This window comes from Urocitellus parryii, chromosome 7, assembly GCF_045843805.1.
Source record: "Urocitellus parryii isolate mUroPar1 chromosome 7, mUroPar1.hap1, whole genome shotgun sequence".
Taxonomy (NCBI): domain Eukaryota; kingdom Metazoa; phylum Chordata; class Mammalia; order Rodentia; family Sciuridae; genus Urocitellus; species Urocitellus parryii.
The window spans coordinates 163904953-163917518 of NC_135537.1; the positions used below are offsets into that span (position 1 = coordinate 163904953).

Consider the following 12566-nt stretch of genomic DNA (forward strand, 5'->3'; position numbering starts at 1 on the left):
TCAGGCACTGTGCCAGGGAGTAGCATGAGGAAGACATGGTCCCTCCCTCAGAGCAAGGTCTCTGTCCATCTCTTGGCAGGCCTCATATGACCTGATAGATTGGAGGGACCCTCAAATCTGGGCTGTCAGTGTCTTCTCTGCTTCAGCCAGGGATCCCTGCTTATTGCTCCCAGCCCACCTCCCTCAAAGGTGAGAAAGAGGCCTTCTCAGCGCCCCACAGACTCTTGCGTGACAGCAGTTCTGACATCCAACCTAAACCCCAGCCTTGCCTGGACAGGAGGTAAACCTTTCTGAGGAGGCCAGAATGAGGCCCCTGCTCTCCCCAGAGGTAGGTTATAGTAAAAAATATGCAGCCTTGGGGTTGGCTAGGCCTGGGTTCAAATCCCAGCTTTGCTATTTACCAGCTGTGTGGCCTCAGGCAAGTCACTTAACCTCTCTAGGCTCAATTTCCTCATCTGAAAAGTGTGGATGATAATAGTGCTTCTATTTCTTTCACAGCTCTTTCATTACAACCCGTCAAGATGATGGGCATGAACACATTCTATAAACTCTGAGGTGCTTTAACACCTCAGCTCCAGACCAGGAGCTTACAGGGAAGCCCCTGGAACCCAGAGTGGGTAAGGGCAGTCTTCTCTCTTGCAGAAGGATCCAGAACATAGGAAAGTGGCAAGGGGCGGGGATGGAATCCCAGTTGTCTTAGAGGTAGGCAGAAGAGGGTTATGGAAAGAGGCAGGAGAGAGGAGAGGATGGGACAGTTGAAGTATCAGAACTGTCTCTTCTGCATCCAGGGCTGGAAAATAAGGAGCACAGCCCCTGAGCTCTGGAAGGACCCCAGAAGGAAGCCCAGTCTCCAGCCCCCTCCTTGCCCAGCCCCCTCCCAGGAGTTCCCATGAATCCCTCTCACCGCTGAGTTGAACCTCAGGTGACAGATGTTACAGGAAATGAAGAGCTTCTTCTTCAGAGGGGAGGGGACCCCAAATGTATGGCTGATGACAGCTTTCTGGACTGGGTCCATCTGTGAGGGGGATGGGAGGGCACAGTAACTCTGGGGTTGATTCAGGAAGGACAGTACCAAATGCAGAAAACTAAAGACCACTGAGAAGTCAGCCTCTAGGAAGAACTTTCCTATCCTGTGGATGTTAGACATAGACAAGAGACAGCCTCTTCCCTGGCTGACTTACTTGTCAGCCTGGACTTGTTTGGAGGCAGGGGGATGGCCAGGGTAACCCAATGATTTTGAGAACTAGAACCATGGGCTAGGGAACATCTTGGCATCTCTTGTTGTCCCTTTGGTCTCTTGTTTTGTTGTTTTACAAGAATCACAACTATTGGGACAAAAAATTGGGTGCAGAAGGAGGCTGATTCATAGTGGGGTAGGGAGGGGGGAGAGTGGGAGGAATGAGCGACCTCTAGATAGGGCAGAGGGGTGGGAGAGGAAGGGAGGTGGCGTGGGGTTAGAAATGATGGAGGAATGTGATGTTCATTATTATCCAAAATACACGTATGAAGACACGAGTTGGTGTGAATATACTTTGTATACAACCAGAGATATGAAAAATTGTACTCTACGTGTATTATACGAATTATAATGCATTCTGCTGTCATATATAAAATTAAAAAAAAATAATTTAAAAAAAAGAAGAATTGGGGGCAGGAAGAGGCAGGGAAGGGACAAAGAATCCTCCTGTTGGGATTTCCCCTCCTCTAACCCAGCCTGTGTGCTCGGACCTGGGAAGATGAGCCCTACTTTTGTTTTGGCAGTTTGGGGGACTGAACCCAAGGGCACTCTACCACTGAGCTACATTCCTAACCCTTTTTATTTTTTATTTTGAGACAGGATCTTGCTAAGTTGCCCAGGCTGGCCATAAACTTGGGCTCCTCCTGCCTCAGCCTCCAGGAGACCCTTGGATTACAGGCATGCGCCAGCAGGGACTAGTCCTGTCTTATCAGTTCTACCTGCAACTAGGTCTAAGGCTCTGATAGCTTGTCAGGAGTCTGAAAACTATGGCCAGGAAGGTGGTGACCAGGGAGAGAAGCAACTGGAGGCCTGAGGGTTCCCAGAGCAGTCTCATTTCCTTGGAATATTAACTTAGGTGTTCTCTTTATTTTGCTTATTTTAAATAATTTTTTTCCTCTATTAAACCAAGCTTTTATGTTTCTTTTTCTCAGGGGCTTAGTTATTTGACCAAAAGCAGAAGTTCTCTGGTTTTGTCAAGAGGAACTTTCCCAACCTTCCCACAGGAAGAGCACAGAGGCTTTGAGAGAGCTGGGTGGGGATGAGACCTCAGAGGAAATGGCCTACAGGGCTCTCAGCAAGGACAAAAATGATTGTGCCGGCCCTTAAGAGTCAACGAGCAGGTCAGTGAGGTACAGTGAGGAGTCTGGTCCAGAGGCCTGTCTCCAAAAGTCCTTGACTCCTTAGGATCTCTGTACCACCCTGGAGAGCAGGAGGAAGGAGGCTCCTAAGGGTGACTGAGATGGAATTAGAACCGTTCAGATACGCAGGCATACACATTAATCACAATTACCCAGGCACAAAGAGTTGCTCACACACACACAGGACACCAACATACAAACTCCATCCACACACAACACACAAAGATCTACAAAGACACAAACTACAATAGAAAAGCACACTGACTACACAGAGACACGTGGCTTATCCACAGGCGCTGCACCAAAAACTCAAGGGAGACCTACCATCTCCGGGCAGTAGTGATGGCAAGATAGGGGTGACACCATCTTGTTCCCTAACCTCTACTGAGCCCAGGGGTCCCTATTCAGGGGGCTCCTAGCCACTGTAGGGGATGTTGCAGGAAAATGAGCTCCTGGTTAGACCCAGATGCTGAGGCTGGCCTCTGAGCCACCCTCCCTGCCCACCTCCCCAGCTGGCCACACTGCACCCACCCGCCAACCCAACCCGTACCGTGCTGAAGTTGGGGAAGAGACTGAGCGGGGCGGTGCCATTGAAGTGGAAGGCGAGCAAGTGCTTGAAGTCCAGCGGGGGCTGCAGAGGCCGAGTGGGCAGGGGCAAGGAGGCCAGCAGGGGGCTGGGGGCACTGGAGGCTGGGCCTGCTGCAGGAGGAAGAAGGGCAGGGTCTGAAATGGGGAACCACAGGGCTCTTTCCTACCTCTGTAGCCAGAACAAAAGGCTGATGGTCTTGGGTGTGGAGCCAGGGCAGAAACTCCTGTTTCTTCACAAAGTAGCATCAGCCAAGCAGACAGAAATCATAGGCCTCATTGGTGGGCTCTCACAGGTGGGCAAGCAGAGGCAGGAAGTCCACAGCTGAAGGTTCCCAGCCCAGAAGGATGACCCTCCCACACTCATAGACAAAAGCAGCATAATGGTCCAAATGCACTCCCCAGGGGAGGTCAGTCAAGGCAGGGGACAGAAGAGATAGGGCTGGCCCCTGACATACATACCACCATGAAGACTGCAAAATGTGCTGGGTTTCCACTTTATTGCAAATGAAGCCCAAATTCAGGGGGCTTGGGAAAAGGTCAGCCCCCTTCCCTCTCACTCTTTAGCTGTCCCCTCCCTCTATCCATATCCCACACCATTCACAGGAAGGGCTAACAAAAGGGAATGGAAAATCCATCAGTATAAGGGATGTGTTCCTCAGCTCTGGTGAGGTCCCAACAATATTTCCCTGGAGGCAAAAAGTAAAATAAAACCCCTAAGCATCCTGGGTCAGGCCAGAGGCCAGCCCTTAGGGGCAGCAGGTACAGCAGCACCACGGTCTGCAATCTTTGGTCTAAAAGGTCTGAGGCAAGGGCAAAAGAGAGCTAGGGAATTTGAACAAGCAGATTTTAAGTAAGTTAGAAATAAATCCAGTCCAGGGGGATGGGGGGAGGATTATAAAAGAAAGAAATCTTTTTTAGACCCTGTCATTGCAAAACCAAAAGAAGTCCTTTTGATTTTTATGTGTTAACACTATGAGAGAATAGATTTATTTCACATTTGTAGATTTGTATGTCTATATACATGGTCACATACAGAAAGGCCCTCAGGCAGCCTACTGGCAGGGAGGGGAGAAAGGACACCACAATCTCCATGAACCATTGTGCCCTTGAACCATGAGCACATGCAGAGTATGCTGTGCTGTGTGTCAAAAAAGAACATGGTCTAAGGAGACTGAGGCCAACCTGAACAACATGGCAAAAACCTCCATCTTAAAAAAAAAAAAAGTTTTTAATTTTTAAAAAAATCTGTAAAAACAAACACGGGGTTTGGGGGGTAGTTCAATAGTAGAGCAACTGCCTAGTGTGCATGAGGACCTGAGTTCCATCCCCAGCACCCCAAAAAGTAAGCACAGTCATCTGTTCTCCTGTCTTACCTGAAAAGAAGAAATACTGTTGAGTGTTGGGCTAGGAAACAAAGACCAATTCTTTCCCTCAATTTCCAAGACCCGGTTTTCCTTCCTCCAACCAAGAACCCCCAACTTTTCTAGGGCCAAACGTGGGTGGGGTCCAGAAAGGGAAAGGGTAAGTTACTTCTCACCAAATTCTGGAAAGGGAGGAGGTGGGAATGGGGGGTTCGGATGTCCTGACCCTATGTAGCTAGTGTCTCTGTCCACTTGCTCAGGCCCCTCTTCCCATGCAGCCCCCAGGGTTAGGAGCTCAGCAGGGGTAGAGGGTTAGCTAGGTAGACCACAGTTAGTAGGTCAGCTTGGTTGCAGCATAGTCAAGTCTGGCTTGGCCCTTGGAGCATCCAGGGCTGCAGGCTGAAGGGGCAATGAGGAAGCCATCCTCAGGTGAACTGGGATCCCAGGAGCCCCTCCCCCCATCCACTCTCTAAGAACTCCGCCGCCAGCGCAAAGTCAAACTCATGCAGTGGGGGCCCGTCCACGGCGATCTTCACCACGTGGCCTCCCCGGCCTTCCCCGGTCCCGCTCTGTCCCCACCATCGCAGCTCACGACTGCGGCCGACCTTGTCCAGGAGGCCGGCGCCCGCGGGCAGAGATAAAGCCAAAGCGGCCAGGGCAGCGAAGTCGGGAAAGAGCTCGTGCAGCTCCGAGTGCTCGCAAGCCAGCTTGGTGCACAGCGCCCGCGGGCTGAGCCGCCCCAGGCTGAACACCACGCGCTTGAAGAGAGCGAAGTCGCCCAGCGCGCGCTGGCGCACCACCACAGGCGCGAAGCCGCGCAGCAGCACCCGCAGCGCCCCCTCGCCGTGCGCACCCAACTCTTCCGGGGCCTGCGGATAGCGGCGGGGGTCAAAGATCGCGGCAAAGGCAGCCACGGCATCCAGCGAGGGCCCGGGATAGGAGTCCCGCAGCCCCCTCTGCATGGAGTCCAGAAAGGCTCCCCGCAGCCGCTCCAAGTCCCTGATCGCGGCCTCTGAGTAGCCGACCAGCTCCACGCTGCGGTAGGCGCAGCGCCCACAGCCCCGGTCCGGGTCTGAGAGTGCCAGTTCCCGCAGGAAGCCCTGGAGACGGGCTCCCCCTGAGCAGCGCTGGGCTTGGAGGGAAGCTGCTGCCGCCATCACCATGGGCTGCAACAAGGCCAGGTCCGGCTCTTCCGGCTGCAGGATGAGGGTGAGCTTCTGCACCGAGGGCAGAGCGTCCAGCAGGAGGTGGGTGAAGGCTACAAAGGTGAACTGGCGCAGGGCCAGAGCCAGGGCTGCAGCTGTCGGTGAGGCTAGGGCTGCGGCTTCCAGGGTGGACACCAGGCAAGGCCAGGCCTCTGCCACTGCTTCCACAACAGGCAACAGGGAGGCCCAGGGCACTGGCCTTGGCCCTGCCAAGTCAATTGCTGCAAGGTCCAGTGCTGCCCGGAGCTCAGGAACCATGTGAGAACTGGGGCCACTGTGCAGGCGGAATAGGGCATCCAGTATGCTCTCATATTCACCCAGGTAGGCAGGGGGTTCAGGATCTGTCCTGCCAGGGAGGCAGTGCAGCTCAGTGAGCAGTGGGCAGGTAGCCTGGAGCTGCAGGCTGACACTCCCTAGGCGGTCACTGGGGACGCTTGAGCTGAGCCAGGCTAGCTTGGGTGCAGATACTCCGAAGGCCTGCAGGATGTCCAAGAGCTGACTAGCAGTGGTCCTGCCCTCCTGTAGTTCCACACTGCCCAGGAAGGTGGTAGAAGGCTGGCCATCACATGGGGACACCGAAGTGGCAAACAGGGCTAGACTGTGGGATTCAGACCAGTCCCTGGTCTCGTCTAACACCAGCCCCACAAATGGGGATGCCTTCAGGCGCTGGCAGGCCTCTGTGTGCAAGACACTGGCAATGGCCACCTGGGACAATCAGGGAGAGAAAGGGAGGGAGGACAGTTAGGTTTGTCCTGAGGACAATTAGGCTTGTCCCGAGAGGAAGGTAGGCAATGCAGGGTAGTGGAAAGAGCACAGTTCTTGGAGTCAGACAGACTTAGGACTAATCTTGGCCTTGCCACACACTCACTGTGTGCTACCTTGGGAAAGTCCCTTCACCCCTCTGAAATTCAGTCTTCTCAGCTGTATTACTTCGTCTCGTTAATATCTGCCCCCAGTCTTTATAAAGGGTTTTCATGATTTATAAATGTAAATTTTCATTATTGCTCTCATAAATTTAAAAGTTCTTTATGATCTATAAAACGCTCTAAGAAGGCTAGTTTTTTTTCCTTTTGTTTTTCTGCACATGGTCCCAGTCTACCTTATTACTGGGAGTCTCCTTCCACTGTTCATCTCAGAGATTAGCAATAGACACGTTCACTAGCAACTCCTGACTTTATACAGAGTGCCAGCTGGGTGCTGTTCGCCATCTTTCTATAAGATGATATGCAACTCCCCAACTCCCTAGCCAGCCCCCCAGGATTCACACAGCTGAACCTAGGACACAGCTGCAACTTGTAAGCCTCCAGAGGCCATGTGAGTATGTTTGAGCTTGAAGTGGGCCAGGGGCAAGCCAAAGGGAAAGGGGAAATGATGGCAAGCCCATGCCTTGCCCTGAGAGCATGGGGACTTCACTTTTTAGTAGAAGCCATAGATCTAGATCTTTACATTCATCTCTTGGATGTTAACACTTTTTTTTTTTTTTTTTAAACAGGGTGAGCTGGATATAGTGACCCACGCCTATAATCCTAGTGATTTGGGAGGCAAAGACAGGAGGATATCAAATTCAAAGCCAGCCTGCCTCAGGAACTTAGCAAGGCCCTAAGCAATTTAGGGAGACCCTGTCTCAAAAGTAAATAAATAAATAAATAGGGTTAGAGATGTGGCTCAGTGGTCAAGTACCCCTGGGTTCAATCCCCAGTACCCCCACCCCCAAAAGTTGAAAACCAATAAAACCCATCTATGGGCCAATCAAGCCCCCAGGCTGCCAGGTTGCCTCCTCTGGCTAGCTAGTGAGAGGAGTGCCCTGTGTGCAAGGCCAGCCTGGCCTCTCACTCTTGTACCCCCTGCTGGCCCAGTGCCAGCCTGTGGTAGGCCCCCAGTGAAGCTTCTAAAGTATGTAGACAGGAGTGAAGTGCCTGGCTGTTCCACAAGGGCCTAGCATGCTGGGGCTGCTCCCAAGTGGCTCAGTGTCTTCCCTCCCCACTCCCAGACCCTCTGACTGCCACCCACCTGCATGTCCCTCACTCTCCTGGGGCTGTAGTAATTGCCATGCTCTGTGCCTAGCAGCGCTTGGCACAGGTTGAATCTCTGCAGCTCGAGCAGGGCAGAGCAGCGGTCGTCGGGCACATCCTCCTTGGCCATGCAGTACACAGTGGTCAGCACCGCCACTTTGGCAGAGTCCACCTCTACCTTGACATCCCTGGAGGTGGGGGTGGCAGCCAGGCTGCTGTAGGCCCCACCTCCCTCAGCAGGGCCCTCGAAAGTGGGCTGGCCCTGGTTGACTGTCAGAGCCTGGCGGTGGGCCCCCGAGGTGACGTGGCGCAGCAGGGCGTGACGCTGGAAATTGTCAGTGCCCACGGTGAAGGCGTTCTCAGCTTTGCCGTGCTTGTTTCGTACCAGGGCCTGGCGACACTCGAGGCAAAACATCAGCTTCCGCTCATAGTCAAAGTCCAGCCAGGGAAACTCCTCCTTCCAGTGCTCATTGAAGTAACGCTTGCACTTCTTGTTGGAGTTGGAGGCCTCTCCTGCTGGCTTCTTCCCCGGGGGCACCATTCCTACTCTAGGGGCAGGGGACCCCCAGCCCCCACCCAAATGCTTGTGCCTCCTCCCTCCCCAACCACACAGACACCTCCCTTGACAGGGGAGCTGGTGTGGAGATGAGGGGGGCAGCCCACCAGGCTAAGGGGCACCATCCATCTAACTTAGCCTGGAAAGTTTATTCCTGCTCTGCCGGTGGGAGACTGGAGATGAAAAAGACAAGGGAGAGGTGTTAGGGGGACCGTCATGGTGGGGGCAGATTCCGGTGGGGTGGTGGGGTTCATCCTGCCCAGAGTCCTCCCAGGCTGAGGGGTGGACTGGACTCAATGGGGCAGGGGCTTTGGGGAGTGTGCACTCATACCAAGGGCCAGCGTCAGGGAGGTACAGGCCCCCAACCCCCTCCAAAGTCCTTCCATCCAGGACACGCTATAGCTTGGCTTTGACAGCTGCAGCATCTCAGAACTCAGAGCTACCATCTATGCAATCACATGTTATAGGACATTTTTAGGGGAAATTGAGTCCCAGAGACAGAGTGATTCTTAGGGTTCATGAGTGGTTCACGGCTGAACCAGGATTACAATGCAGACCTCGTGACTCCTAGCCCAAAGGATGACCAGTCCCCTGCAGCCCACAGCTACCTAGCTCATCAGAAGAAGGTCAGAACAGGATTTTCTCTGGTACTCCCATTCCTGCACACATGCAAGTGTACACACACACACACACACACACACACACACACACACACCAGCAGTGATTCTAGAATAGTAGCCTAGACCTGTGGCTGCTTGGGAGGCTAAGCCCCAGAGTGAAGGTAGCTAGCTTGTGACCTCGCCCCAGGCATGAATCCAGGATAAGCCATTTGGGATCAGAAGGTCATGTCCAGCCACCAACCAAACCTGCCAACTCCAACTCCTAATGATCTCAAATCTAATGATCCCCATGGCTGAGAGAGGGAGGTAGGCAGTGCAGGACGGTTAGACTCAGGGACTAATCCCAGCCTCGCGGTTTACGGTGTGACTATAAGCAGTAACTACCACTCACAGTGTGAACTGAGCTGGGCCCTGTGCACAGTACTTTACAGTGATTCCTGAAGAGGATCAAGATTACTCTCTGTGGGTAAAGAAATGGAGGCTCCATGACTAAGTGATCTATCCCAGGTTTTGCAAACACTAAGTAGCTGAGGCAGAATTGGAACTCAAGTCCTCCTGAACCCAAAGGCCATCCTGAGCTCCTGGGCTGCACCACCTTCTGCCTCCCATCTTTCCAGCCTCTGTCCAGTTCAGGCCCCACTAGCTCATGTGGATTACAGCTGCAGCCTCCATCTCTCTGCTGTTATTCCCCTCACATTTGTCCCTCATCCCACAGCCTGAGAAAGAAAGCTCAGGCACAGATCTACCTGTCACTCCCTTGCTTCTTCTTCGGTAGTACCCCATTGTCTAAATCTGTGCACCTCACCAGGAGCCAACAAGACCCTCCACAGCCTCTGGATACCTCTAGAGCCACCTAGAGGTTCCCATCTGCAAAGCCAATTCCAAAAAAGCCATTCTCCACCTAGGCAGAACTGGTACTTTTGTCCCTGTCTATCCTCTGAGCCTCCTTTTCCTGGCCAGTTGCCACTCCTGCTTTGAAAGCAGCCCAGGCATCCCCCCTGTCTTCCTGATGCCCCCAGCTGGGCTGGCACCTGTCTTCTAGTCTCCTGAAGTTCCCTATGGTAAATGCAGGGATTCTCCACGCATGACTGCACTTGGGTTCTTAGAAAGTCAAGACCAAGTTTGTTCATTTTTTTGCATCTCTAAGTACTTAGGTGCAGATGCCTCACAGTAAAAGCTGATGGCTTAAAACAACTACAGAGTTGGGTGCAGCGGCGCAAGACTGTGATCCCAGGTACTCAGGAGGCAGAGGCAGAAGGACCTTGAGTTGGAGGTCAGTGTAGGCAACCTAGCAAGACCCCCCCACACACACTCAAAAAGAAACACATAAAAGAACAAAAGGATTTGTTATGGTTTCATGGAAGAACTACCTGTGTCTGAGACTGCTGATTAGAAGAACCTAAGCTCTGAGACATCACTAAATGACCATCTTGTCCATTTGCTGTGTGCCAAGTCCTGCATGCCAACTGGCACATGGGGAATACATGTGGTGAGTAGGTCAAACAAGAGCAGAGGAGCAGAATTCCAGGGGCAGCTCACTCTGTGTCACCAGGTGCAGGGGAACTCCCTGGTCTTCTTCCCCTGTACTCTGAGTGGCATTTGGTGCTTCTCACTATGCCCTCCTTGAAACATTCTAATATTCTTCTTCTTTTGTACTGGGATTGAAATCAGGAGAACTGTACCACTGAGCTACATCTCCAGCCCTTTTTTGAGACAGGGTCTCACAAGTTGCTGAGACTGGCCTCAAACCTGTGATCTTTCGGCCTCAGCCTCCTGACTCATTGGGATTACAGCTCTGTGCCACCACTTGCCTTCCAAGACCCCACATACCCTGGTTTCCCTTCCCACTATGAGCCACTCCTTGGCCTCTGGAGTTCATTTCTTCATCCTCTTCCCAAGCTCAAACTATCTAAAGGTTTTAGAACCACCTCTGTGGACCACTCTGAAATATACAGCCCCAGCCTGGTCCCCAAGCCCCTCCCTCTAGCTGCCTTCTTGGCTTATCTACATAGAACTCTTGATTGATCTTCACAAATATCCCCTTGTCTCAGTCATTTCCATCTCAGAAAATAGCCCCTTTTCCTTTCCAGGTGCTCTGGCCAGAAACCTGCAGTTCTGACCCCACCTCTCTCCCAGTCCAGGGCTTGGTCCACCAACAGGATCTGTAGATCCCACCTCCAAAATCTACCTCAATTGCATGCCTTCTCTCCATGGTATTGCCTGGTGGTCTTGTTCAGCCCACCTTCATCTCCCGCCTGGACTAATACAGTCACTGTCTGAGAGCATTCTGGGTTTCCATCCTTATTCTTCTCTGACCAAGGGGACTTTTTTTTCCCCCACTTTGGTACCAGGGATCAAACTCAGGGTCACTTAACCACTGAAACACATCCTCATCCCTTTTTATTCTGAGACAGGGTCTTGCTAAGTTGCTTAAGGCCTTGCTGACTTGCTGAGGCAGGCCTTGAACTTGCTCCTCCCTCAGCCTCCAGAGTCTCTGGGATGACAGGCGACCACCACCATGCCCAGCCCAGGGGGACTTTTAAAAACTTATTGCTTAGGCCAAATGTGGTGGTGCACACCTGTAATTCTAGCAACTAGGGAGGATGAGGCAGGAGGACTGCAACTTCAAAGCCAGCTGTAGCTGTAGCAACTTAGTGAAACCTTGTCTCAAAAAATGAAAAGGGCTGGGGATAGAGCTCAGCCATAGAGTCCCCCTGGGTTCAGTCCCTAGTACCACCACCAAACAAACAAACGTACACCTTAAATCTCTCCAAGGCTGCCTGCTGCTTGTCTGTTAATGCAGTCTGTTAATGCGCAGCATTGCTGACCCCACTGGTGGCCACTCATCCCCAGGGCCTTTGCACACATGCCCAAATGTTCCCACCCTTCCTATGACATTTTACCTGGCTTCCTGCAGTTTACAAAGCTCTGCTTACTTCTGCATAGTTCTATGGCTTCACATCCCTTCCTTTCCTCCTCGGCCCCCTCGCTCCTCTCACACACACTCCTTGTGGGCTGGAAAGGTAGCTAACTTCTTCTTGTGAACAGTGCCATGCCCAGCAGGCATGCCACAAAATTTGAGGGGTGAAAGAATAAGGAAGAGCAAGCTTCAGACAGAGCAGTGCAGTGGGACCTTGGACCCCTGCTGTGTGGTTAAAATAGCTGCTTTTGATATGCTTTCCTCCTAAGAGGCTGTGATTCTATGACCTTGCACAGCCCAATGCACAAAGGATCTTAGAATGGGGGAGGGGTGCAGGACCACTATGACCTTCTGGAAGTTTCTCAGATCCTTTCTATGTACTTGGAAGCCAGCTATCCCATCCTGTTCTGCAGAGGGATAAATGATATGATCTAGGATGTTTTGATGAAAGAACCAAAGAGCAGGCAGCTGGAAGCCTGGAACGTGGAGATTCTAAAACTGCACTTCCCAGTACAGCGGCCACTTAGTCACATGTGGCTGTTTAACTGGAATTGAATTAAAAAATTTAAATTCAATTGACACTAGCCATATTTCAGGCACTTAGTAGCTACATGTGGCTACTAAGACTGGACTGGACGGCACAGGTAGAGGGAACATTTACATCATGCCCTATAAGTTCTATAGGGCACAGCTGCTCTAAAAACATATTTAAAAAAAAAATCCATTGACATTACCCCCACCTCAGGCCTGAGGGAACCAGGCTACCAGGGGTAGGGTGTAAATAAAACATTACTGTGTGTGTCCAGTTGTGCGTAAGGCTGACCAGGTGGGAGTCCTTGTGTGGTCCCAGATCCTGCATCTCCACACCGGGCAGGGTAGATGGGAACCAGCCCGAGGTTCCCTTAGGGCAGTTGTGTTGGTCTGCTCC

The 12566-nt window shown here is 52.2% G+C and overlaps 2 protein-coding genes across 2 annotated transcripts in view; both read right to left on the minus strand.

The window, feature by feature from the left end:
* Znf385c (zinc finger protein 385C) overlaps positions 1-12566 on the minus strand; it is a 37039-nt gene that overhangs the window by 6517 nt on the left and 17956 nt on the right. The window contains exons 3-4 of the mRNA XM_026387135.2: positions 2927-3075; positions 905-1015 (exon numbers count right to left, since the gene is read on the minus strand). Of these exons, the coding sequence (XP_026242920.2) occupies positions 905-1015; positions 2927-3075 (260 nt within the window). The remainder of the gene's footprint in view (positions 1-904; positions 1016-2926; positions 3076-12566) is intronic.
* C7H17orf113 (chromosome 7 C17orf113 homolog) lies at positions 4120-8083 on the minus strand. Its single transcript, XM_026387134.2, has 2 exons — positions 7541-8083; positions 4120-6235 (listed from the first exon to the last, which is right to left on the minus strand). Exons 1-2 carry the CDS (start codon positions 8081-8083, stop codon positions 4751-4753), a joined length of 2028 nt encoding a protein of 675 aa, XP_026242919.2. The 3' UTR covers positions 4120-4750.